Raw genomic sequence first — 27,731 nt, forward strand, 5'->3', positions numbered from 1 at the left:
CATACTACCTGATTTTGGTAACATTTGACAGCTGTATATGCTGCACTCCAGCCAGGACAAATGGACCTCATTATCAGGCAATTTATGACCAGAAATACATGGTTGTGTATATTTACTTTCCTGACTTGCTCCAAGTGTTGCTCCCAGATAAGACACAGGGAGTTCATGTTCAGCCCATTTCCTCAAAACTGTGGTGAAAATACTTAACCATTTAACTGCTGAAACATGAACTTGGGAACAGGTTTTACGCCTCAGGCTTGTACATGTACAAACAAGACATTTAATTTACTTCACATCCTGTACATTTCCTTCATCCTACATGAAATGCACTCTTGGCTCTCTTTAAGATGGTAATTTAATTCATTTGAAAAATATTGACATAACAGGTAAGAGATTATTAATGCAGAATTAGAAAATCTGAAAAGTAGTGTAGAAAAACTACCTCCTAAATGCCAGTCCTAAAGCAGTCTCTTAAATATGTTTAAATATGAAGAACTTTGAGTTATATGCTACACTGAATATATAGCACAGAATATGTGATGAGCAAAATAAACCACGCTTCTTTATAGGTTAACAAATGTGAGTATAGGTTGGTCACCATATGTATATCCTGTCTGAAATAACTCAGGTATAGTCATGCCATCTTAGAAGATTTCTCACATAAATGATCTCACAGTATATGTCTAAAAAAAAGTGATCTCAAAGTACATCTCAAGTAAGTGATTTCACAGTGCATGTCTCAAACAAGTGATCTCACAGCACTCATCTCAAATAAATGATCTCGCAGTATGTTTCAAACAAGTCATCTCACAGTACATCTCAAACAAAGCATCTCACAGTATGTCTCAAGCATGTGATCTCACAGCACGTCTCAAACAAGTTATTTCACTGCACATGTATGAAATATGTAATCTCACAGTACATCTCAAACATGTGATCTCACAGTACGTCTCAAACACGTGATCTCACAGTACGTCTCAAACACGTGATCTCACAGCACATGTCTCAAACAAGTCATCTCACAGTACATCTCAAACAAACCATCTAACACTAGGTCTCAAACACGTGATCCAGTGTCTGCGGTAGGTTTTGCATGAATGCATGCAGAAATAAAATTATAAATATGTAGTCTAAATCTTTTGTGCTTGAAATTTTCAGTACAATCCTGAATGATGTTAAAATTTATTGATTGTCTATATGTTGCAGTTTTAAGGTACTGTTAAATTTATGTAGATCACAATCTATGTGTCCAACACATACACGCAAAATATGTTTTACATGGTTTTATTATTTTTTTGCATGATCTCACAGTACATGTCTTAAATGTGATGTGACAGTACATGTCTCAGACAAGTGATCATGTTCATGTCATCTAACTCCATTAAGTATCTGGGCACCTGTTGTACAAAGTGATCTTAGCACTAAGGTAATAGTAAGTCCTATAACTTAGCAAAGACTTACAACAACCTAGCATACATCAGTGTTTTGTTCAGGTCAGCCTGAAAGTGGAGCTCAAACAAGTATCTTGTTTCACTTTAACTGTTGCAAACAGGCAAGGTATTGCAGCAATTGCCTCCCCTGACTAGTGCCTCACCAGATGCTGCTAGTTTCCTACTGTGTACCTCCAGAAGGTGGCAGAATAGCAATGGGAGATCCTGTATATCTAGTGCTACTTTTGACCTTCTCACTGTATATCTTGGTCACAAATCTTGGCCCTTTTTATCTTGGATGATATATAATATGAATATATGGAATACAATGTTTATCCTTTAGGTCCAACTCAATACTGGTTTGCTTTACAGATGCTACAAATGAGATGCTGACTGAAAATATGATTTGCTTGTGACACCAAAGAACCAGGCTTGATTCCTCACATGGACATAATTATGTGTGAAGCTTGTTGCTGGTGTTCTCATCATAATATTGCTGGAATATTGCTAACAGCAGCCACAACAGATACTCGCTCAGCCACTTACAGTGTAAGAACACTAGTTGTTGCTTCACAGTCTTCAAACTTATAAAAAGTCAAATCTTTCCAAATGGCTATATTGCACACCTGTGAAGATGGGGGTTTAAGGTTGGTTTTCTGCAAACAGAGGAAACTAACCAAATACCTGATTTGTTTTATATGTCAGTGTTCCTCAAATATGCTTATGACGTCACTCACGGGATTGTCAAAACTCATTTTTATAAACACTGACGACAGACCATATAATAGATTATATGGTCTCTGCACTGGCGTACCAAATCTGGACAGAGAGCCGGTCCAAAACCAGTTTCATTTCGTCCACAAGTATGACTTTTAATTCTGAGCAAGACTGTACACTAACCGGCAATTAAGTTAATCGAACGAAATATGAGTTGGTTCCAACAGTTCAGAGGTAAATGACATGCCCAAATTTCTTGGCTGATGATGTGTCTGTGTGAGGAAAGTTTTTTTTTCATTTCATGGCATATGAAAGACCTATGACGTCAAACCTAAATGGCTACACAACCATTTAAATATTTCAGCTCACACTGAAACACATATTTCGAACTCTGCAATGACAATGCTGACCGAACAACGTCACAATTAACGCTGGCACTACCATCGCGCGTTTTGCACGTGCAAACGTCTGTCTAGAGCGATCGTCGGTTATTTTGAGAATTAACACACCTCATGCAAGTCGACGTTCATGTTACAACAACGGACCTACCTTAGTTCACGGGCTGGAGAAGTTAGAGCCAGTCTGCCTCGGATTTCTCATCACAGGAGGAGTGGGGAACTGAAATGGAAAGCAGCCCATCTGCAATAGACACTGGTCGTCTGCTTCGGTTCAGGAACGGCTTATTGTTCGTCGAGGGGTGCAGCCCCACTTTTGTCTTAAACTGGGAGGGTTCATAATTGTGAATTTACTGTATGATTAACATATAATGCTCTAAGAATAGGTGGTCAATTAGTTACCAACAATTAACTTAGACTTTAAGTTTGTTGGCATTCATTCACATCGTCGATGTTTTTTTTTAACCTTTCAAAAAAGATATTCCCATCAGCTGTGTGTGTGATACCGTGTGTTCAAACAACAGCATGCATGGTCGCACATTTTGCTAGCGAACCTGATAAGTCTAGATAGTGTATTTCGAACCACGACTAATCGCGCTGACGTGTCAAGAGGTCCCATACCGTTTCTTTTTAGTTAACATAAGATTACTTATAAATTTCTAGTAGATACAAAATAGGCGTTTTATTTCTGAAAAGATAACACACACATAACGTCTTTATAGGTGACCATCGAACTGTTGATAACCTCATCTTTAACCATGCCAAAATTACCTTGTTTATTGACAGGTGTTCGTCACTTCGACAGTTTCCAACCATAAATAAGCTGCTATAATGGTACAGGGTGTCTATTTTTTCACCGTGGCCTATTTGTGATTAAACTGTTGTAAAGCTTTGCCCTCAACATCTGAACTGGCTGCAGGTATTGTTACACACAACACGGGCGGTTCAAGTGGTTGCTACTCTATGGTACTTCAGCTTCTTCCCAGTTTCTGTGAAGATTATTATAAGTCTAAGTCAGTGTGGACTCAGTATTATCATTATATTGCTATACTACTGAGCCTAAGTTAAATTTACTGATGAAAATGGCTTCAAGTGAAAACCTCCGAAAACTTCATTGTTTTTACCAGGGATCCTATATAGAGAGTGTTGTAGATTATTCCTGTTTTTACAGATATTGTGTCATGTTCCGAGTGATTTCAGCGCCAGCCAACACCTGACATGAAAACCTATATTTGCGTTGTGTTTGGAAACAAACAGCTTCCTAAGTAACTTTACTAGTTCTGTAAGAAGGTTTAAGATTCATTACCATGGTAACCATAAACCATACAAACATGTTAAAGAACTCACGGGAACCGTCTATTTCGAAGTTTGATTTTAGATATGGGGTCAGAAAAACATACGAATATAGTCTCACTCAGACCGCTACGTACGTCTTGTAAATATGGAAACTGCCCTTAATCTGATGGAGGTGTCGCCAGGATAAAATGAGCTCTTGCTAAATCTGAGAACGTTTATCTTGTGCAATTTTTCGACCGTTCTACTTTTTGTCTGGAATCAAGATACACGGTTGCAAAACGTGATTCTTCAAGCAGACTCATATATATGTTCATGGTCGCATGTGCTGAGATAAGGCAGCAAGGAAAGTAAATGTTCAGTTAAATTTCATAGGTTCCACTTGAACTGGTTTTGTGTTTCTAAAAAGCTTACTCCCCAATGGAGTCATGAATAGTCATTTTCCTGTTGGTGTGCCCTTTAGACTGAGTGCGAGTGAGAGCCTGGCACTAGTCGGCAATATGTCTGGCATATCAAGATTCACTCTCAACGATCGAGTCTGAACTAGGCAAACCAGCCTTGGCAAGAAAACCACCATCATCAAGTGCCATCAAACTATATTACAGTTCTAGGCAAACGATTAGAATTGAGCTAGTCCCCTCTTGTGACTTGTACGGTGGAACTGGTAACATGCCGTCGTCCACCATCAGTTATCAAGAAGCTATTCACGAATTATCTCCTGGTTTTACTGTGATCTTTTTTCTCTTCTCCGAACTGATATGTGATGTGACTATCGGGAATAGGGGCGTGCTTTATCTTCTATCGTCAGTTTTGGGTAAATTTGACCGATGCCAAAGGATGCTTTCACGATCTTTCCACAAGCCTGCCTGTCAGCTAGTTGTATACCCTACTGGTTCCAGACATACTGGTTCACTGACCCTGTTGTGATCAGCTAGTTGTATACCCTACTGGTTCCAGACATACTGGTTCACTGACCATGTTGTGATCAGCTAGTTGTATAACGTACTGGTTTCAGACATACTGGTTCACTGGCCATGATGTGATCAGCTAGTTGTATAACGTACTGGTTTTAGACTTTCCTTGACAATTTGGTTATGAGCATATTACTTGAGGCTCTTGGACAGACAATTTATGATGTATGTGCCTGCACTATTATGGCTCAAGCTTCACCGAATCCATTTAAAAGTAAATGTAGAAGTACACTACAAATCAAAACTACACATAATAACCTTTATGGTATATGACCAGGTTAACTAACAGTATGAAGAAGAAAACAAATTAGTTATATATACATGTCTTTGTGACTTTATTCAATTGTTTTTCACAAATATCTGTAAACGTACCCTTTGGAGGCTACATGACGTGCTGCATGAAGTATAAGATGTAAACAGTTCAATATACACTTACATCATTGCCACATATGGATACACCATGGGACTGCTAATAATTTATATATGGCTCGGGGGTTTGGGTGGGGTCACCCATTTGGTTGTGGGGAGGTAGGGGCTTCCATCAATTTTGAATTTTGCATACATGTACTCTGTCTCTGCGCGTGCGTGCGTGCCTGTCTGTGTCATGGTGTGTGTCATCGGGTCCTCATTGATTTTGTACACAACATGCAGCAGAGTCACTTACTTTGTACATGAATTTTACGGCGAGCAGTGACCTTTCACATTGTGCATGCTTCTCCACGAAATTCATCATCATGCCCCATAGACAATATTTATGAAGGGTGCCTAACCAAAATTCCACTTGGTCCAGTGAGTTTTTATTGGTCCGGTGATTTATGTCTCTAAACTGATGAAAAAAACCTTACTTAATAATTTATGTTTTAGTCTAACTGGAAGTCAGGATGCCAAGAATTGAACATATACAGTGTTACAAATCATGGCACTTCATTTCATGTTTAAGTGTTAGGTACTACAAAAAACATCATATGAAACACACTGATAAAAAGACAAGATGCATAAAATATTGTTCCCTAACATGCTAAAACAGGGTAAATGATTTATAACAAGAAAAACACTATTCTAAAACAAAACAATGATAGATGAATAAAAAAATTGAAAATGTAATTCATTGATACTTTTTTGGTGGAAAGACATTTTGTTTTCAAAAATGAATGTTAAATGATCACTGACATTCAAGTTGCAGTATGAACAGGTAAGAAAAGAGTGATTTTAGCCATTTCTTCCTTTCGTAATTCTTCAGATAGATGTTTATTGTAATCATTATGGAGCTTTTGTTTCAAGATTTGTGTTTCTGTTAAACAAGTATTCATTTCGTTGTGGCTCAGTAATGAAAATCAATTAATTTCATTTCCAGTGTTTTTAAATCCAGCTTCTCAAAGATTACATTGTTTGTGCCTGCAACTGAAACAATATACATGAACTATCTATTACTATGATTACTAACATTCCTTCACTCTGGATTTCAACCCCTCTACTAACTCTTTGAAACAAGTGTAAAAGTCCACAGGCTTGTGAATATGAAAGTCCCTGAGATGTTGTAGTCTCCCTCTAGCTCTATTCATCTTCTCCAGCTGAGTGTTACTTTCAGTCTGTGATGGACAAACATCATGCTCAAAACAACTGAGAGTCTCTTCATGGGTCAGCGTAGTGTCTGACTGACTGGATGGGACAGGGTGGCCTATAGCAGTAGATGACACACGGGTATCACACTTGCCGGTATCTCCAGCACCATGTGTGTCAGTGTTGTTGCTACACACATGCTCTGGAGGATGTTCATGGTCCTCTGACGTTGACCTCCTGGTGGTTGGCATTTCTGAAACGTTTTTTTTTCTGAATGTATTTTGGCACAACACCAAATTGTCTGACATAGACTCAGCCCCTTCTATGTCATTCTTAGCAGCAGCATCAGTGCTGGTAGAACACACAACATTTGTCTCCATCACATCTCTGTTTTCCTTCACTGACAGTTTCCCACTCTCGTACCACAAAACATGTCTTTTGACATGCTCTGATCTGGTGGACAGACTCCTTTTCACCCCTCTGTGCTTTGTATGAATACTGACCAGTATGACATCACAATCTGGACCATCTGTCTTGCTATCCTCACACACAATGTCATCCTGCTGTGCCATCTCATCATCAACACACACCACAGAATCGTGTCCAGGCACCTGTATTCCATCCACATGTTCATGTCCAGACGTCTTTGTCATGTGTTCACAGTCAACATAGTTTCCGCTGTGTCTGCCGAGGGTCTGATCAAATGGAGGCAGATGTCCCTGAATACATCGGTCTCGTCTTCCATCAATGTCCTGCTGGTCCAAGCAGGCCTCGACCCTGCCTCTGAGATATACAACACAGGCTCCACATGCATCACCAGATGATTTCAGGTTAAGAATCTTTGCTTGGTCCATCTTCATGATGGCAGCATCAGTCAGTATGTTACTAAGGTGATGGCTGTCAAATTGCACAAATGGGCATCCTCCTTGCTCGGCTGGCCCAAGTGTGCGTTTCTGGAAAATACAATGCAGACAACTTCTTGGAGTGGTATTTAGATGTTTATGTGATAGACTAACAAGACACTGAAATGAACATATTTTACAGATAAAACAGAGCATGACAAAAAACAAATTACAATGAAAATAAGTTTTTCATTTTAAGAAACTGAAACTGTAGATATCTAGACTTGCCACATATTCTGTCTTTCTTGGATATATTTGTCAGGGTTGGTATGATAAACTATTGAAGTGATGAAGGAGGGAGATTGTTTTATGGATACACAACCTCTTTATAACAATATGTGCTCTTCACACTGACGTTCAACTTCATTTTGGGAACTACACTTGATCGAATTCTGCATTGTGTTCTGTGTTCCTTGTTTGTGTTTACACATTGGTATTAAAAAAATATCAGAACTGTGGGTTTGTCCTGGCCATGGGGAAATAACAGAATCAGTCATCCAGGAGGAAAAGTGTGTACTGTCAAAAGGCACTTTGGTATAAAGTATTAGCTTGATAAGTACATCACTAACTATTACAGAACTTACAAAATACAGGCAACATCAATGTACTCTTCATCCAGATTATTACTCAATATTCTAAATTTTCATTTCAGGCGGCTTTTATTTCTCCAACAATTATCGTTACATGACTACCAAACACAACATTGGTTACTATTTATTCAGCAAACCTAGGAAGGTTCTCAATGGATGTTACATAGATATTTTGAAATGGCAGTTCCAAAGTAGTCATGTTTGTGTGAGTATCCTCATTCTGTCTAACCTGAAGCGAAGCACAGCAGTGTCCTCGGTAGTTGCGACGAGCACCCTCCAGGCCGTACAGGTGTCTGATGTTGTACGTGTACCTGCGCTCATCAGCCTGCCAGCTGTGGAGCCCAGTCCCTGGGAGATGGCTGGGTAGAGAATACTCTTGCTTCCACATCTTGATGGCCTGGTGCACTGGCATGCCCACCTCCTTCAGGAACAGGCTGTACTGGACCTAAACATGGTCAGGGGAATGCTTGGTACTCCTTTGTAACCTCTCACGTCACATATCCCCCAGAAAATAACAGAACAATGTCAAGTCCTACCAGGTTTACACAATAATGGGGCACTGTGCACTTGGTACACAATGTGCTATATGTCTATGATGAGTACATGGGACAGGGGATGGCAGTTCTGTGCCTGAGGTGACAGGGACCCTGTAAACACAAGCCAGGACAAAGATGTTTTAAATACAGTTGTGTAACAGCTCAGCTCATAATCAGTCATATCTTCCTGAACAGTAACCAAAGTAATATCAAACAGCAGCATCTACTGCAATCTATAAACCTACAAGCCAGATTCTCTGCCTTTTTTTATTTTCATGGACTTTTATTATCTGATCTTAAAAGACTGAACAGTTTCACATCCCTCTCCCTTCTCAGTTGTAGACAGTAATACTAGCCAGAAACTGCTCATATGAAAACTTTGGACAAGGATCTACAGAGTCTGGACAACCTGCAGCTGGTCATCCTATGTGAGTGAATGGGTGGTCTCATTATATTTGTAGTTTATATAAATTAGAAGTACTTTGTTGTGTGCTAGTTAGAAAACTATGTTTCATCTATCAGGCCATGAGGTGTCGATTATGTGGGCAATGCGAGATATTATTTACACAAAAGCATTTCCCAAGTACTACTAGTGGTTGTCTGCCATTGTTTCAACAGTCACATACCCTGTCATTGTGTTTGAGACGGTGGTTTGTTCGCAGGGATTTGTGAAGGCTGGACATACACAGAGGAAACAGGTGCTCAAATTGGTCCACTTGATCATGTGACAAACAGGACAGGTGGTTCCAGTTAAGTGGAATGGGAACTTTTGTTCTGTAAATAGACTAGAAGAACCTTCATTCAGTTCAAGTTCTAAAAGTTATACTATCTATTACATTCAATAATCTTCATTCACCATCAGATTATTTCCTTAGGCACATCCAAAAACAAAACAAAATTCTTGTCACAGAAAATAAATACCGTATACTCTATTTACAGATCATGTTGATATGATCTAGAGTATTTACACAAGTGTATTGTGTCACTTGACCTTTTCAGCCTATATGTGTCAAATGTACCTTCAAAACATTTGCACATCTCTTCATCCTGACATCCTGCAATGCTGTACTTCTTGCCCCCTTCACTTGTTTCAGGCTTAGATGTAATACTGACCTGAACAGTCCAGTCAACACTTCATCAAGGTTGTCATAATGCACCTTTGCCATTCCCCTGTGCAACACAACCCTCCTGTTGCTAACAAGGGAGGTAACTGCTTGGAAGGGCAGATGGAAGTACAGACCACTCCTCCCAGCCATGTACTGGTGTGCAGCATTCTGCCAAGTTCCTGCAGACTGTTTGATTGCCTGGAGGATACTTAGAACATGATGGATGTCGGTTTCATTGTATGTGGTGGCACAAGGTTGTTCAATAGTGTGAACATATTTTGTTGTTGATTTCAGAAGTCTGTAAATTTCTTTTTCCGTTAGACAGGAAAATCGGAACTGGAATAACTGAGTTTCTGCTTGCAGGAAAAAATCTGTGGTTTCTTGATCAGCAACAAAAAGAAGTCTGAAATGGAAGGAAAAAAACATTGTGTGAATGAATAATATGTAGGCATGAATACTGGGTACATCATTTTAGGGGAGTAGCAAGGTCTTGTATGAAATGATCCTGATGCCTGTAACAAAAGTAAATAGGTAATAGTTACTATACATAATAAAACTATTTCAATTTGTAACCAGTTAAGGTCTACTTCCCGTTGTGAGATAGTGGAGTAGGTAATTAACAAAGATTAACCATGCCTAGGGTTTAGCTATGTAACTGAACCTTGTGAACAGAACAGAACTGACATTTTATTCTAAAAAAACACAGTGACACAGATTCCGTACAAGATATCGATACCTATTAAAACACTGAACAAAGTCCAGGACAGGTATTGGGAGAAAAAGTAATGTCTAGAGGCATTTAGTGCCGGACAGTATAATATGACGTGGACATCATCACAGACAGATGATGTATATCTGTTACATCTTTTAATTCTGTATCGATGTCCTGTTTCATTGGGCAACACGTGGTTTGAAGTTCCAAATTTTGTCAACCAGCATCTATATTAATAAGGTAATTGTAACAAATAAGGTTCTAAAAATAAGGCGAATACTTATACATTACACAGTAATAATCTTTAACTGCTTAAACAGATGACTGAAACTGAAGTGTACAGTATTGTTAAGCAAAACATTGCTAGGTACAGACTGGGTGAGCAAAATATGATATAACCCAGTATCCTGTAGGATACGATATGCTTGACACTGGAAAATGTAAATGAGTATTTGAAGAATATAAACTGTACATAACATTATACAAACTAGTATTTAATTTGCCATTACATAATTTACAACATACCATTTACGGACATACTGATGGGGTATCTACCTAATTCAGAGTAAATCATAAAATCTGACTGCAATTACTGCTTAACTATAATTTATATAAATGCATTCATTAACCTTTGACAGTTCTTTTCAAACCAAGCAAACCAATGTTGACCTGACTGCTACCAGGGAGCCTATATAGAGGGGGAGAAGAAACTCCTCGAAAAGCCACTGAACATATGTCTCAGGTAGTTATGTAACCAGTGTAGCCGATATGGTGGCAGCGTAGTATTTAAGATTGAGCCCAGTTTATTTTCAACAGCTGATTAAGTTCACTGAGTGTTATAACAACTGAAATCCAACATGTAGAAAGATAAGTTAACTATTTTGTCACTTCAGTTTAAGTCAAATAATTGGTATTAGTGTCCGTATTAGGACAGAAGATTTGTAGTAAAGTTTCAAGTCGGTAAGTTATAGCTCACTGGCTTCTATTCTCGATTCACCGCGAAGATAGACTAAATTGTGCCGATAAAAACTTCTTTCACACATTCGTTTAATATTTATAAGGAGAACATACCTTTAGTTGAAAGGTATTTGCAAGTAATAGTGACAGTTTCATGACTTAAAAGTTGTTAGGGTGTAATTGAGGTGTGTGAAAAATATGACATTTCAAAATCGAAATGCTATACGCCGTTGTTTGAGTATTCCTAGTTACTTCCTCAAAAACATCTTTCACATACACCTTTAATTCATATGAGGGGAATGTACTATCAGGTGAAATGTGTTTGCAAGTAATAGGGATAGTTTCATAATCTAAGAAAGAATGTTAGGGTGTATTTGAGGTGTGTGAAAAATGTGACATATCGTTGATCTGCTCTGATCCGCCATTGAAATACTATATGCCGTTGTTCGAGTGTTTCTAGTTATTACTTCAAAAACATCTTTCACATACACCTTTAATTCTTATGAGGGGAATATACTATCAGGTGAAATGAGTTTGCAAGTAACAGTGATAGTTCCATAATCTAAAACAAAATGTTAGGGTGCATTTGAGGTGTGTGAAAAATATGGCATATTGCAGATCTGATCTGATCCACCATTGATGCTTGAGGGTTATAGTTCCATAACTTTTTTCTTTCTTGTTGATCTTATTATTTGACAAAACTGGAAAGGTGTTTTAGAACGCTTTGTGACAGTTTTATCCTTCTATTTTTGAGGGCAGTGTGACAGTGTCAGTTAACATTTTGTTAATGTCCATTCTGTTCCCCACATGCAATAAGATATCTGAATAAATTCTTGTGATACTTTTGCGTTCTTTAACATGTTTTGGGAGAGAAGGCCATGGTGTATCATTTATTCTTTCATTCATTCACATATGTACTTTCTTTTATTCTTTTTCTTTATTTCATTCATTCATTCACATAATTCTTGCTCTATATTCTTACTATAATTCATTCATTCATTGTAAAATTCTGACTGATACAATAAACTGGCTGAACCAGGGATAATCTACAACGTATATAATCTATATAGTCTCCCTGGTTAAACACAACTGAAGTTGCACTGGGAACGAGCCTAGTCACTGAGTGCGTTGGAGCATGACGAGGCACATGGTAATTAGTACAAATGGTAAAGAAAGCAAGCAAGTGACCTATCCCTGTAGCAGAATATCCCTGCTGCTACACACCTTTGATAATCTATTTCATTATTTCTGTATCTATCAATGTTCTTTACTGAAAACAATAAATGCCCTTCATTGAACAATGTCCTCTGCATTAAGAATTTCATTAATGACCTATGCCCCCTGTGGGTACGCCTCAGTAACTGGGCTGTGCCCACTTTCAATGTTGGGATGGGGGAGCATCACCTATTTGCACTGAATCATTATGTGTCTGACAAATGGGAGGACACCACAAATCAGATCATCTGGGTGGTGACATGAGTGTCACAGAGTATTGTAGGACATGATATGGCCTACCTTTAGAATACAGCACCACAAAGGAGCTCCAGCAGTCTTTAACACATGTTGATTATATTCTTACAAGAGCCTGTTTGATAAACACATTAATCTCACAATTAAATACCTTAAAATAAAATGTGAAATATTATCCTTCTGTGTTCCGTCTATCAAACAGTCAGAGTCAGCAACTGTCTGAATATTGTTGGTGATATCAAGTAGTCGAAGGCGATCTCCTCCGGCATTGTGAATTTTCAGTAAGAATTCCAGTCGATTCACTGCAAATGTGTGCAGTTTCTGCAATGAAACGTGGCCAGTTGATGGCCGTAGGTAAAATGCCATTTGTGTCAATAGTAAAAAGAAGGTATATTAAACATCTGGGTATCAACTGTCCCATTTTCGTTTCTCAATACGACGAAGACAACTTCAACATGTGAAGTTGTATTTGCCGCCGTTTTTTTAGTAGATCTACTTCCGGGTTGGTAATAAAATACGGGCACGATTTCCAAAGCCGGGCATCCAGGACCGGACTGGACAACAAGCCAACCTGACATCACATTCACGTCAATGTTCTTGGGTAAAGGTATAAATTGTGATTATATTTAAGAAATAGAGTTAGCTCTTCCAACATGCACAGTGCAATAAACTGCACTCCTACTGTAAATGTACTAGTTCAAAGCAGCAAAGTATGCTTAAAAGATGCATGATGGTAGATCGACATGTATTTCTTTTCTAAAATGTCAAATGTAATATTTTCTTGGTTATTGTGTAACATTTACGATGAATCTAAGGCAGAAAAAAAAACGAATCACAGCGGAGTTGGTGACCTAAATTAACAATTCGGGGCTAACTGACATGCAGTTCTGTGGTAACGTGTCTGCCCCCAACGTAAAGAAGCAAGTGTAAATCACGAAGAGGCGATGACAGCTGGCGTGCGGCATCAGCATGACGTCGGCTTTAGTTACCATGGGTTCGTTTGCAGACGAGAATGGCGTTGTGATGTCGCCTGATAAAGTACTGTCGGTGCCTTTGATCTAAAAATCCTGTAAAACAAGGGTTTTTTGGACGCACAGATACACTCTTTCGGTACAGGTGTCTCACAAATGGTTGACTAGACCCAGCTGGGTTAAACCAGTTGCAATGCAACACTTTTAAGGCACACAGTTTACTCTGCCACCAGTGTAATAAATAGAGGATATTATATGAGTGCCCAAATCATAGAAAACCATGATGTCGATGTTAACAATCCTCGTTCAGGGCAAACTGACGTGCTGTTCAATCAACGCGTCTGCACCCGAGTGTATGTTATCGTCTAATAGGTACTATCGGGTGCAGACGCGTTGATTAAACAGCCATCAACCCACACTGCATAAATGCTGGAAATGTCACGATCACCAGTGAGTTTAAGATGCTCATACAATGGGCATAAATCCATGGCTTAAATTCAAATAACGTATAGTCACGAAGATCAAGTACTACGACAAACTGTACTTAATCTTTTAGGAAGTGATCTCCTTTAAATCTTTACCTGACAGTCAACATTTTCGTAATCTTACTGAAAATGGCGCCAAAGAATGATGTTCTTGGGGGACGCTCTTATGCAATTTCTCAAAGAATTTACGGTACATTTGTGATATTTGACGGGAAAATGCAGTAGGGGTGAGTGAGTGAGTGAGTTTAGTCTTACGCCGCACTCAGCAATAATCCATGGCGGCGGTCTGCAGATAATCGAGTCTGGGTTAGACAATCCAGTAATCAACAATATGAGCATCGATCTGTGCACATAGGGAACTGATGACGTTTCAGACAAGTTAGTGATCCTGACCACCCGATAAATGCAGTAGTAATTCAAGTATGGGTAATAAAACTGGTAGTATTTCATGATTTGTGTATCCAATTGTTATGTCTTTTGTGGAATGTTGCATAATAAATGGACATAAGATATAATTTCATATTAAATGTATGTTTAATGCAGTGTTTGTTGTTTAAGGTTTAGCATACTTCTCAAAGCATGAGTTTCCCCTCTCTTAAACTGCATACTTGAAAGTTTTCTTGTGCGATGTCAGTTTGTGCCTCTGTAAGTTTAAAATATGAATGTAAAAAGCCAAATAGTATGTAGATCAAAATGTGATGTTATCCATTTTATTCCTCATGTTTTATCCTGTCCAAAGTTGCATCAGTCAGCAATTTCAGCATATCCACATAGTTGGTTGAAATCCAAGAATTGGCCAGATTGTTATCTGGTGTATCATCAATGCTCAAATGTTTCAAACTGTTGACCAGTTTCCCTGTTTGCCACATGAATCTGCTCCCCTTAATGTAACTATCTGAAAGTCCAAAACTCGTGCAAATGTAATGGGAAGGAAACAACAGTCACAGGATCTTCACAAGCTAAAAGATTGGAATCAAGTTTCAAGCTGGTGTTCACAAGTTACTCCATCTAAACAAACCCCCAGTATATGGCCATCATTTGTACTGCATGTACCATTTAACTCCAAGTTAGCATCCTATTTGGAGAATGTAAACCTTGATAGTTCACACAGTCATCATTCCTCTGCTAAGTGATTGCAAAGTCCCCTTCTATACATTGTATTTTTATTTGATAAATTACCAGGGTAAAGGTCACATGCAACCAAAAAAGCAAACATAATTGAAACAGTTATCATTTATATATTATATATAAAATGCCTTGGTGATTGTGAGAAAAAGCAAATAAACAAAATTATAAGCGAATAATCGCACATCAAAAGTGCAATATTGTGTAAATGGGTTTACGTTCCTCGAAACGAAGCTATCGAACCCAAACAGAGACGGTGTGTGTACCCATGTGAAACGACACTGGTTCATTTTCCGAAACGCTCACCTGGCTCTTTTGTTTATGGCGTATAAACCCGAAAGGTGTTAATTTTCAAATTGGTCAGTGATCGAAGTTGTGCATTGCATATTTTTGTCATAAGCAGACAGACGGGCAGACATATTGGTGTCAATAAACCAGACATTGAGCTTTCTCTGTGACAGTGTCTACTCATCACAATCAGCATGTACCGACAAGATTATTTACTTGATTGCGTACACAACCACGTTTCGACTACTGCCCACAGCCACATGTGTGCGCTGGGGGAAAATAAGTGACTCGTTTGAACTCCTATTTCGCGGGCTTTTTTTCAATGCAGTTTTTTTTCAACTTTATTGGCTGAATTGGCATGTTTGATGGATTTGTTTGGGTAAGTGCATACCGAAAGGTAATAGAATCTGCAAAGTTGTGTTTTACGTTACACGTGACCTTTAACATGTGGATATTGCATCTGAGAGGTACTTATTTTCATTTGGTAAACTTAAATCCAACAAATCCCGATTTGGACCACTTTGACAGGAACCTTGCAGTTGGCAGCTGTTTGTTTACGTGCTCAATGATGCTATGTTCTTACAACTGTTTTTGTGTTGCTTGCTGAAAAGCAAGGTTTGGGCCTATTTCGGACACCCTCAAACACATTTCCCCATTCTTTGATTTTTCCTTGTTTTGTGGACATGATAAATAAACACCAGTGAGCAGCTGTCTGCGATAACTTGCTTGTTATCCCAAATGTCAAGTTATTATATTCTGACTGGCCTAGCAGGCTTTTCTCACAACCCATCATGATCTAACTGAAATACTGTTCAAGGTGGCGTCCAACTCAATCTGAGATGCAGAAATGTTTGCTACCCCAAGAAACAAAGTGAACACCCACAGAGAAGCTATAACCAGCTGTGCATGGTCTGTTGCTTGTCATCCACCCAGTAAGGATACATGAATGAAAGACAACTTGTAGTCAAGACAACAGACTCATGAAAACTTTGTTTGCATTTATTATCACAAAATAGTAAAATATACAGTTCATCTGAATATTGTACAAAACTCACTTATCCCTTATAAATGAAATGAGTTGAATGTATTGCACATGAAAGATGTATGGCATGCTATCACACCTTGTGCGCAACACAACACAGAGACAGGCTGACTGCTAAATGGTGGATGCTCCCCATCCTTTACACACAAGCAAAAGAAACACCGACAACAGTCGTTAGGCACAAAGGAACATGCTCCATATGGGTCTGGTCACCATGTGGCACAGGTGTTCCAAACAAGATCATAGCAGCAAATTAATTGTGTTTTTCCGTTTTTCAGCCTATATATGAATATCTTGTATTTTGTCACAAAACTGTAGTTAGAAGCTGGTAGGAAACAAGGTAAAATAATCCATTGTAGATCTGAACATAAATTGTTCTCCAACAAAACTTAAAACCTGAATTAAAGTTGTCAATTTAAAGTGGGATGAGAAAGTGAATGCAGACTTTGCTCTAAACTTAGAATGTGAAGAAATATTGAACCTGTGAATGACAGTAACCTTTGAAGAACATACAGGAACTTACATTTACAATTGCAGGTTGTTCTCAGAACATTTTATCTATGAATAGAGTTCGTGAACTCGCCTACTGTAAAACCGTTATGCAACTGAAGAAGAATAAAACTGTACATTTCTTCTCCTGAACTGTTAGAGAATTGTATTCAATTTGTTTGTTTGAGGTCAATATTGATAGTCTCACAGACAAACACCCCTAATGTTTCAAACAGAACATACACAGGATTTAAACAAACAATGAAATATAAAAGTTATTTTCAAAACATAACAAGTAAAACTTTTATGTAAAATACTTCCTAACTCATTAAGTCCGTTAAAATCTGTAATACAATCACATATTAAAACATAACCGAACCAGTTCATTTACTAAAATCTTAACAGATGGACCATAACAAAAACAAGAGTTTTTTACCGTTTTTATCTATTACTCCTTACTTGCAATGAAAGAATTTCAGGATCCTAATGGATTTCGAAGTCGAAGTAATGATAGCTGCTCCAGTAAAGTAGGTCATATGACTTCACTCTTTCAAATAGGATAGATTCATTCAAATGAAACTGCAAAACCAGCTAAAACACTATGTATCCCTGGATGATATCAGATAACCACGTTCTGATTCATGATGTTATTGTATATACATTGCCCTGATTTGCAAATACACACACACTCACGCTTACACTGTACCTTCCATGCATCTATGGTATAAACAATGACCGATGAAATGAGGGCAAGACACACACTATATATATATATCAACAGTTGAACACAGGGCTACACAAAATATATACAATAACAGATGATGACTGGGTTCCGCACACAATATATACATCAACAACACAATATGTACACTGTCAACCTAACAGTTATATGTCCAGTTTAAGTACAATATTCAGAGTCATCATCTTTCTTGTAGGCAGATGGAAATCGGTCCATGTATTTTTTAATGTAGTCTTTCGCCTTTGCCTTGACATTCTCGTTGACTTCAAGGTCTTCCACATGACGACAATGTTTCAGCTCTTTGGCCATCACGTGATGTGTCAGCTAAAAGAGATTTCAGTTTGAGGTGAGGTGAAATAGGGTTTAATGGTTCACATAAAAATATTTCGCTCATATGACGACATGCATACATGTGTATGCGTGGCTGCTTGTACTAGCCCTGACTTAAGCTGGTTTTACTGTGCTAGCTCACTGAGATACCATGCTACAGTTGAGCATGAATACACCACTAAAACACATTATACTGGCTCTGAGCCAAACAGACCTTGTACCCATCATGACGAACAGAAGGCAAGAACTAAGAAGTACCATATTTCAACGTTTCTTGGTATGACACACCCTGTGATCAAACTCATGACCTCACCTCTTCGGGTGGACACTCCAACCACTTCAGAGGCTGTTGAGATTGGTTTGAGTGAGCGAGTGAGTTTAGCTTTATGCTGCACTCAGCAAATAATATTCAAGCCAAATGGTGGCGGTCTGTAAATAACAGAATCTGGACCAGACAATGCAGTGATCAACAGCATGAGCTATTTTGAACCGATGACATATCAAACAAGTTGGTGAGTCTGACCATCCCATTCCATTGGTCAACTGTTGAAAACATTTCAGCAAGTGTGAATAATGATCTTGTATGCTTTTGTTCCAGAGCGATTTCCCATATATTTTGTAAAAATATTGTAAAGCAATGACCAGGAGGAGGTGTACAACAATGCACATGTAGTACAGGGCCCCCTTTCACAAAACTCCCGTGAGCCTAAGGTCTCGTAAGTTTTCTCGTATCATTCCTGCTTCCTATGTTACAGTATAGGAGGTACGAATGCTACGAGAAAAGTTACGAGACCTTAGCCTTACGAGAGTTTTGTGAAACGGGGCCCAGGTATAGCGAAAGGAATGGATTGTGCATTCATGGTTCCCCTCACCTTTCTGGCCAGGTGCTTGAAGTCATCAGTTGAACAGATTCTTCCTGCCTTACAGTCAGGCTTGCGGTAAGGGTTGAGGCAGCTCACAATCAGCTGTGACATCTGGGAACAACACAATCATGTATTACAACCTGCCATAGATACCTCCAGAGCTGTATATTTGGAGAGGGCACAAACTAGGTATGATCAGATCAACTACATTCTAAGATGCAATATTTTATTATTACTGACACATTAGAAGTGTTTGTAAAGGCACACCTCACTTTAGTCCAATACAATAGAACCAATACATTTGTGTGTCAAGAATATCAGATTTGTAACTTATGGTAAGAGAGGAACAATACCTTTTGTCTGAACTGGTCTTTGATCTTCTTGGCAACCTCACTGGACGTGTCAGCTGCTGCTGTGGTTGTCTTCTTCTTGGAGGTCTGAACCAATAGAGAACAAAAGCTAAGTACCACACGTTGGTGTACTGACATGTGACAGTTCCACTGATGAAACACTAAAACATAACAGTGCTGATATAAAATGGTCCCAGACACTCAACAACACTAATCACGGGTGGTCATACATCTGATCCAGACACTAAATCATGAATGTGCTGCTACATACTGGTTCAAGACTCTCTATCTGTGGTTTCTGACAGCAAAACACCTGAGTCTGGTTCTTCACTGCAGAGAGTTCAAATGAGAGATAATCCAGAAAGTCTCCCGATCAAGCATCCACATAGTAGCTAGTATACATCAGGAGAGAGTATTTGCACAAATGCTGTCTACCCCTGGGATATAAAAGGCAGCCCCCATATGAATGTCGCCCGAAGAAAGGGTGCCTTCCACCTAAACAGCTCAAAAATGAGATCCAATCAAGAATAACTGACACTCCCACGGGGAACTAATCAGCTGAACAGTCAGACAGATTCTGTCCATGCCTGCTAAAACGCGCTGCACCATAGGGTGTTGCTCTAGAGAACATCGTTGGCAGGTAACTTGAAAGCCATGGAGTAGCTTCGGATAGTAGATGTGGCTAAACTGGCCTTGAACAGAGTCCAATACTTTGACTAAATACGAATTAAGCAATTTCCATACTAGCTCACATAATAGGCCCATCTGTCCTCATACTTAAGAATATATCCACAATGTCAGAATTGCATCTGCAACTGTTACAGGAATTCTGCTTGCTTGTAGGCGATTCCAGACAGTGGCCAAGACACCCATTGAATCTTGGGACTGAGTGGGCCACTCTGGTCTGGGTTAGCAGATCTGCTCGAAGGGGTAACAGTACAGGAAGCTGAGCCAGAAACCTGATGATTATCAGACACCAGGTCTGAGCCGACCAAAAGGGTACAAGGAGCACAAGTAGTCAAGCTCGTCAGGTTGCACACTGCAAGAGAACTTCGGAATCGGCGAAACACCCTAAAAACCCTGTCCATCCAATTGAGCTGGATCGGAGGCCATGACCCTTGGATACTGGATACAAAACACTGGAGTCTGGTTTGTCACCCCAGAGGCAATCAGATCCACCTGGAACATCTAATACAACTGGGAGACAATCCCCAATATCTCCAAATCGAGCATCTACTTGTGTGGCGCTAGCATACATCAATAAGAAGAGTAAATTACCTTCACTTCAGGTTCTTTATCTGCAGGAGAGTCCACTTCCATGTTATCCTCAGGCACTTGATCCCATGTGGGTGGGTCCCACTGGGTTTGTCTGAAGCATAAACAAGAACTCTTGCAAAGTAGTTACACAGACCCCCAGGGTCAGCTCAAGTATCATAACAATTAGGAAGATCAACAGAGTTGCATGAAGAGTAAGTCAATGTGAAGATCATCAATGCATATGATGAGCTTCATTAGTTTCATGGCAACACATCTGTTCCAGCTTTTCAATAATTAATGTACTTACTTTGTTTTTGAATGGTAGTAGTAGACATTGCCCTCCTTGTCAGTGGCTGACTTCCACAGTGGGGGTAGGCCAGAGCTGTTCTTGGATGGTGGTGGTGGAGGTTCTTCTTCATCCTTCTGTGCCAGTGAAGCCAGGTTCTGCTGAAGACTGAGCAACTGTTGTAGCTGCTGCACCTGCAATATGAACAGTCAATTGGAGTCAACTGGGTGCACCTTTCACAAGCAAACTTTACACAGGTTAACCTAACTCCCATTCTTTAGCATTGCACAGGTTACCATTGTGGCAGGAAGCTCAGGACATTAAGGTCCTAACAAGACCTAGAGATCAAAGAGAGAGAATGTTGATAACAGTGACATATTGCCTGTCTTACTACAGCCAGTAAATATTGGCTCTGGGCACAATGGGTTACCATTGGAACAACGACACATCATATAGGCAGATGGCTTGTTTTTGCCAATAGGACTACATGTGGAAGCATAATTCTGTCTGCTGTGCTGAAGGACCTTGCTGAGAAGCCACCACATTAAGATATTCCACTGACAAAATAATGAATTCACTGCTGTAATGGGATCTACCTGCTGTGCCACCACGTTGGGATCTGCCACTGGGACAATGCTTGGCTGCACAGCTGAGCCGGGTGTGTGCGTGTAGATGACCTGTTGGGCCTGGATGGTTTGGTCGGTGACAGGAGCAACAGTGGACTGGGCAAGCACACCAGCTGCAGCCTGCAATAGATCAATAACAACCACAAATGTCACATACTGTACATTGCCACACCATTAATACTGCAGGTTATAGCTATACCACAGTTTTGTGGTATAGCTATTCCAAGTTGGCATTACACAGATACCAGACGAGAGATTTTGTCAGACCTGGTAACAAAAATCTGTGCAGACTATAGAAACTGTGATGTGGAAGTGATGTTTTGTGCCTAATTAGCACTGTGTGATTCTTTCCATCTCTGTGCTTTTATATGGTGTACTACAACTGGCTTCTGATGGGTTCAACCTCACCTGGTACTGCTGCTGCTGTTGCTGCTGATACACCATCTGGGGCTGATGTGGATCTACATACTGTTTGGCTTGGTTTGGGTCAATCATGTGAGAGTAGTTCAGCACTGATGCCATCCCCTCTATCCCGGGGTAATGACCTGTCAGCATACAATCCACATTGTAGACTACATTGCTGGTTAAACACATTTTCTCACACTCATTCATAGCTGCATAGCCACGTACAGTACAAAAATGGCATAGTATTTCCCCTGCTACTGATGTTAGGGACAATGACACAAAACAAACATACTTGAAAAAGCTGCAGACACAGAACAATTAAAAGTTATGGGAAACTTCATCCAGTCTAACAAGATTTATGTACAGCCAGCAAACAAGTAAGCTTACGATGAAGTGATTACATGTACAATAAATACATGGAAAACAAAACTCCAACACAAGTCACAAGCCATCTCAAACTGCAGCCAGCCAGCAAGCAAGCCATCAGCGTATGCTTTCATGCATGTGAACACCCACACACCTGCTTGGCTGGACCCAGCATCAAGGTCGGCCATGTGACCTGCGGGTGATGTTGTCTTGGTAACACTACCTGGTGGCATAGAGGGATCTTGGGTGTACTGAAAGCTGGGATCCAGTGGGAAAGTTGAATCTTGTTGGGTGAAGCCGGGGTCTTGCTCCTGCTGATAATACTGAGCCAGGTGAGGGTCATATCTTGGGTCATAGTTGGGATTCTCTGCATATCTAGCTTGCAAGTACTCTTCCTGCTGTCTCCGAATCTCAGCATTCATCTCATCCTGAGCTCGAACCTGGGCCTCGAACAGCTGGCGCCTTTCCTCTTTGGTCATCTCTGGGGGAGTTGGCAGCAAGGGCCTCCTGGAAAAACACGTCAACACATGGTCACTTCATGCCTCAACTTTTAGAGTCAACAGCTTCAATAACATTTATGTGAAAGGTGTGTACTTGCACCATGCATGTGACCAAGAGGAAGGGAAGGTCAGGAGAGGGTGTCACAAGATCCATTAGACAGAGGGGCTTTATTGCTGCTTTAAGAAAAGCAGTCAGTATAAATGTTACATCAGAAACTATAAAGCAGCTAGAAAATGACCACCGTGGCTTCCATACAGAAGCACCATGACTCACTATATATGCATCTTTACTCATCGTTCTTCATTGGGCATTAAAAACATCATGCATATCTTAAATAGCATGTGAGTTTCTGACAGTACTGAAATGTAAGGTTTGCTAACCTGCTTCTGTAGGGGCTTGACATGTCATCTCGCCTCCGCTTACGTTTAGAGGGCAACCCTAAAATATAAAAAGGTAATAAGTTCACTGTTTAATGTTTGTAAATTAAAGAGAGAACATTCATCTCCAATTTTACATGATAAATGTCTTAATAAATTTTCTAAACTGACTTGTCTTTTGTTGAAAAGGACCCTTGTGTGAAAGACATGAAATCTGCCTAACCCATGGAATGGACATGTTAATCCCTGTCAATTTAAATGTTATCTAAGACGGCCGATAAACTCTGCAAAAATAAAAACTTGACACTCGTCATTTTTCAAATAGTGTTTTGAAACTTTTCTTGAAAGAGTTCTTGCTGTGATTATGGTTAAATGCATTGTCAAAGGCATTACGTCACACATTCATTTATCTGGTCGGGCCTACGTGGAAAGGGGGAGAGCACTGTGTGCTAAAATCATGTTTCCACGTGCCACAAGTCACATGACCTATTGATACACGTGCAATTGATCTCACGGTAGCAGAGTAGAGAGTCATCTCAGAAAAACATGGTTTTATGTTTAATTATTTGCTAATTTGCAATGTCACGACTGTCAAACATTCAGTGTGAACATGCCATTGGCATGCTGAATATGGTAACGTCCGCCACGGATGTTGCGAGTGTTATGGGATGCAGTCGACAGACCATCCATTATCTCCAGACACATGTCCATCAAACTGGCACCACAGCTGACCTCCCTCGTCCTGGTTGACCACATGTGATGTCACACGCAGAAGACCGACAGATTGTCTGACGTCATTTGCGTAATCGGTTTGTCACTGTCACACCCACTGGGAATGTATTGTTTGGAGGTCGAGTGACTGCCTAAACCATTCAAAATCACCTGCACTCTTCTCATCTTCATGCACGGCGACCATATTGTGGACCAATTCTAACCCGTTTCCATCGACGCCAACGTCACCTGAGATGGAGACTGCGAGATTGGAATAGGGTTGTGTTTAGTGATGAAGCAAGGTTCACATTAACCTTTGCTGATCGAAGAGAACGCAATGCCAAGTGTTGCATACAGGAAGTGGAACGATACGGGGGTGGTAGCGTTATGGTTTGGGGTGCTATCAATGGTCATGCTTGATCCCAATGCATTGTCATCCAGGGAAACCTTAATGCGGCAGCATATAGGGATCAGGTGCTCATTCCAGAGCTTTTGCCATTCATGGCAGCTCATGGCCCAGGTCTGACTTTCCAACAGGATAACGCCAGATCTCATACGGCCAATTTAAACACAAATTTCCTCAGGAACGCCCCATCAATATCATGGAGTGGCCGCCAAGATCTCCCGACCTCAACCCCATAGAGCGTGCGTGGGATGTTTTAAGCAGGCGGCACCGTCAAGTAAGAAACCCTTCACAGAACTTGCAGGAGCTTGGTGCGATGTTGGTACAAATATGGTGGCGCATCATCCAATCCAAGAGGAGATGTTGTATCACAGTTGTGAACGCCCATGGAGGACACACCCGATATTGACATGATTTCATTAAGTTGTGACTCATAGTTTTTGATCATGGACATTGTAGTTGCATTTCTGGTGGAACCGATTCCATGACAAACATGATCTGTACGCTACAGCATCTTTAATGACAAGAGAATTGAATAAAATCGTTATTTCAAACCCATTTTCCAAAATGTTCTAATTACTGACTTTGAAACGAGTGTAAAGTTTTTATTTTTGTTGAGTTTATATCATGAAATCAGCTAAGGTGGTAACAGTAAACAATGAAGACAGGAGTATATGATCAACTCACCTGATTTTCTATTGGACCGCTCAGTATACTGAACATCTGAAAACCAATGAAACAACAATGTATTACCATGAGAATCTCTACCTCATTAACTTATATTGTCATAGTACTTATATTGTCATTGTCATAGTAAATGTGTTGCCTGATTTCATCACCTCTCACCTAGTTCTTTTTCTGTCCTCTTCCTCTCCTCATCTCTCTCCTTCTTTGGAATCTTGAAAAGCTCCTGCAAATAGATTCATGTTGCCTTACTTACTGTCCTCAAACTAGTCAAAGTCTCAGACAATCATTTACTAAGCAAACGTATAAATCACTAAATCTTAGTCTCAGAGAAACAAAGAGCTCCAACTAAACTGAACATGAGCCACAATGTGACATGTGATCAGAAACTTATTATATCTACATTGGTGTTACAATGACTACTTCCAATTCTCATCAGCTAAAGGTTTAATGACTGTCATATTCAGTGTGCAGGTAAATCAAAAGAAACCATCCTTGTGTTCATGATTAAACTTCAGTCATGGGGCTTGTCCAAATGTGTGAAGAACCTTTATCAGACCAGGAGTTATGCAATATTAAGTGAGTGAGTTTAGTTTTATGCAGCGTTTAGCATCATTCCTGCAAAACCATGGTGGGGGACAAAACAAATGCAGTAAGCCAATAAAAACCACTATTTACCAAAACAGTTTTATGGAGACTTGCTATCGCCAGACTTGCCTATTCAAGACCATTGAATGTGTCCATATTTCACTGCATGGTGCAGGACTTGGCCCTAGGCTCACCAGCCTCATGCTTCAACCTCTTGTTTGCTCATGCAGCATACAGAGAGGCAAACGTTACAAAGTGTCCTGACCACAAGGGAAGGTGTTGGTCTGTCCAGCCAGCCATAGCTTTCTAAAATGTTTACATTGTAACTGGAACCCCAAAGTGAGTTAGTTTTCTTGCAGATGGTAACAGACGCTGAACCTGAGGAAATCTAGACTTCCTTCATTTAGACGTGTGTATAAGCAACAGTGGTGGGTTAAAGGGAAAAAAATAAGGTTCAAGGTTTGTAAGACAGACTAAGGTAAAAAAATCTAAGAGTTTGTTATGTTACATTCATTGGAATTTGAGGTATATTTATCGATTACCTTCAGGCCACTCCACTGTTCCAAAAGCTCTATGGCCAGTACTGACAGACTCTTCTTATCACCTCCCTGAAGCACTTCACTCTGACTCTCTGCTGCCTCACTTTGAGCCTGCACTACCTCACTCTGTGTATCAGCTGCCTCATTCTGGGCTTCAACTGCCTCACTCTTGGTCTGGGCTGCCTCATTTTGGGGTTCTGCTGCCTCATGCTGGGTCTCTGCTACATCAGTTTTGCTGGATGATGCATCAACCTGGATTTTGCTGTCACTGTCAGTGCTTGACTTTGATGAGCTGTCACTGTCTGTGCTTGATTTGCTGTTGTCCTCACTGGGACTAATAACAATGTCTTTCCTCTCACTCTCCAAAGCATCAGACACGTTTTCACCATCTTCTTTAGTCTTTCCTTTTGCTTCATCAGCTTCCATCCTTTTCTCTGATATATCTGTAGCACTGCTCTCTGCTTCAACAGAGATATCGACTTTGTCCATCTCATCTCTTCCCTGAGAACTATCTGCAGAATCAATCACAGCTCCCTCCTCCTTCCCTCTTGCTTCAGCATCTTGCAGAGTAGACACAGATTTTGCTTTTTCACTTTCTTCACCTGCTTCTTTACCTTCAGTTGAAAAGTCCACATACCCTTCCGAATATGATATTTCTTTGAAAGAAATGTCTGAGAAACCTCCAGCTGCTCCCGAAGAATCAGACACGGTGTCAGATGCTGATGATTCTGGCTGAGTGGAAGTGATCTTGCTGGAATCCGAGATGTCACTATCTGAACTAGTAGCCTCATCAGCAAATGTCACTCTCTTTTTCTTGTTTTTGTCCTTGGTATCTTTGCTGGATGCCAAGATAGACACAGGTGTTGATGTAGTGGAGGGGAGAGGGAGAACATCACTGTTCGTGTTTGAGTCTGCCTCAGACTTCACTGGGGTCGACTCCAACTCTGCTAGCTGACTTACAACAGTTAAAATCTTGCTGTCTTTCAAAACTGTCTTATTGTTAATGGGCAGCAACTTCAATGTGAACAATATCTGGAAAATAGAACCACAGATATTGTGTAAACATATTACCCGCACTTAACACAATCATAATTCCTGAACACAAACACCACATTCAGGAAAGCGAAAAACCCAACAATAGTGTTGAACTTACTCACCAGATACTTGAGTTCCTCATCCTCCTGTGATGAGTCAGCCATCCAGCTCCACAGCAGAGGCAAGCCATGGTAGTCAAGGAACAGTCTCAGACAGGCTGGTTCCTGAGTGTCCTGTCACAACCAAACATACAGCTGAACACCATCCTTCACCTTAGTATTCAACCTGACTCAAAATACACTGGATTCTTTTCATAAAATATATCACATCCTCCTACAGGGTCACTGGTTCACCATTGCTTTAACAATTAAGATGTCCTCACCTGAAGTATCCGAAGGATGACCTTGCGATGCTCACACTCCTCCACCTTGACCATGAGCCGACATAGGGACAGGACATGGTCCTTGTTCTTCATGCCCTGTTGCTGCATGCGCTCCAACTCTTCCTCCAACTGGAACCAGGCACACAATGTCATAACACCTTACTAGACCAGAAAAATCTTCATCACTAAGCACACAAACCCAGAAGCACATGTCTCTTTGACTGAGCACAAATGCTATGTTACTTACCCA

The 27,731-nt window shown here is 40.1% G+C and overlaps 2 protein-coding genes across 3 annotated transcripts in view; both read right to left on the bottom strand.

Annotated features, from left to right (window-relative positions):
• Positions 1-5,117: 5,117 nt before the first annotated feature.
• Positions 5,118-13,139, bottom strand: LOC137254670 (uncharacterized). Its single transcript, XM_067792515.1, has 5 exons — positions 12,791-13,139; positions 9,414-9,903; positions 9,021-9,179; positions 8,088-8,303; positions 5,118-7,319 (listed from the first exon to the last, which is right to left on the bottom strand). Exons 1-5 carry the CDS (start codon positions 13,003-13,005, stop codon positions 6,246-6,248), a joined length of 2,154 nt encoding a protein of 717 aa, XP_067648616.1. The 5' UTR covers positions 13,006-13,139; the 3' UTR covers positions 5,118-6,245.
• A 3,352-nt stretch (positions 13,140-16,491) lies between these two features.
• LOC137299209 (uncharacterized) overlaps positions 16,492-27,731 on the bottom strand; it is a 60,392-nt gene continuing 49,152 nt past the window's right edge. The window contains exons 9-22 of one of the 2 annotated variants that reach the window (XM_067792507.1): positions 27,482-27,610; positions 27,222-27,332; positions 26,068-27,096; positions 25,100-25,163; positions 24,941-24,976; positions 23,143-23,200; positions 22,485-22,768; positions 21,899-22,035; positions 21,461-21,610; positions 20,886-21,058; positions 20,600-20,690; positions 19,325-19,408; positions 18,981-19,082; positions 16,492-18,102 (exon numbers count right to left, since the gene is read on the bottom strand). In XM_067792507.1, the coding sequence (XP_067648608.1) occupies positions 17,938-18,102; positions 18,981-19,082; positions 19,325-19,408; positions 20,600-20,690; positions 20,886-21,058; positions 21,461-21,610; positions 21,899-22,035; positions 22,485-22,768; positions 23,143-23,200; positions 24,941-24,976; positions 25,100-25,163; positions 26,068-27,096; positions 27,222-27,332; positions 27,482-27,610 (2,613 nt within the window). In that variant the 3' untranslated portion in view covers positions 16,492-17,937. Of the gene's footprint in view, positions 18,103-18,980; positions 19,083-19,324; positions 19,409-20,599; positions 20,691-20,885; positions 21,059-21,460; positions 21,611-21,898; positions 22,036-22,415; positions 22,769-23,142; positions 23,201-24,940; positions 24,977-25,099; positions 25,164-26,067; positions 27,097-27,221; positions 27,333-27,481; positions 27,611-27,731 lie in introns of both variants that reach the window. The other variant, XM_067831797.1, reaches the window with a different exon arrangement.

Source organism: Haliotis asinina, chromosome 10 (assembly GCF_037392515.1).
Source record: "Haliotis asinina isolate JCU_RB_2024 chromosome 10, JCU_Hal_asi_v2, whole genome shotgun sequence".
Classification (NCBI taxonomy): Eukaryota; Metazoa; Mollusca; class Gastropoda; order Lepetellida; family Haliotidae; genus Haliotis; species Haliotis asinina.

Bases quoted from the DNA above. Each gene is read 5' to 3' on its own strand.
- LOC137254670 (XM_067792515.1), bottom strand. From the start codon at position 13,005: ATGGCATTTTACCTACGGCCATCAACTGGCCACGTTTCATTGCAGAAA. The intron at 9,904-12,790 runs GTATTTAATTGT...CTTCCATTTCAG, and splicing joins ATTTCACATTTTATTTTAAG to ACTTCTTTTTGTTGCTGATC. The intron at 7,320-8,087 runs GTTAGACAGAAT...TGTATTTTCCAG, and splicing joins ACTGCTGTGCTTCGCTTCAG to AAACGCACACTTGGGCCAGC.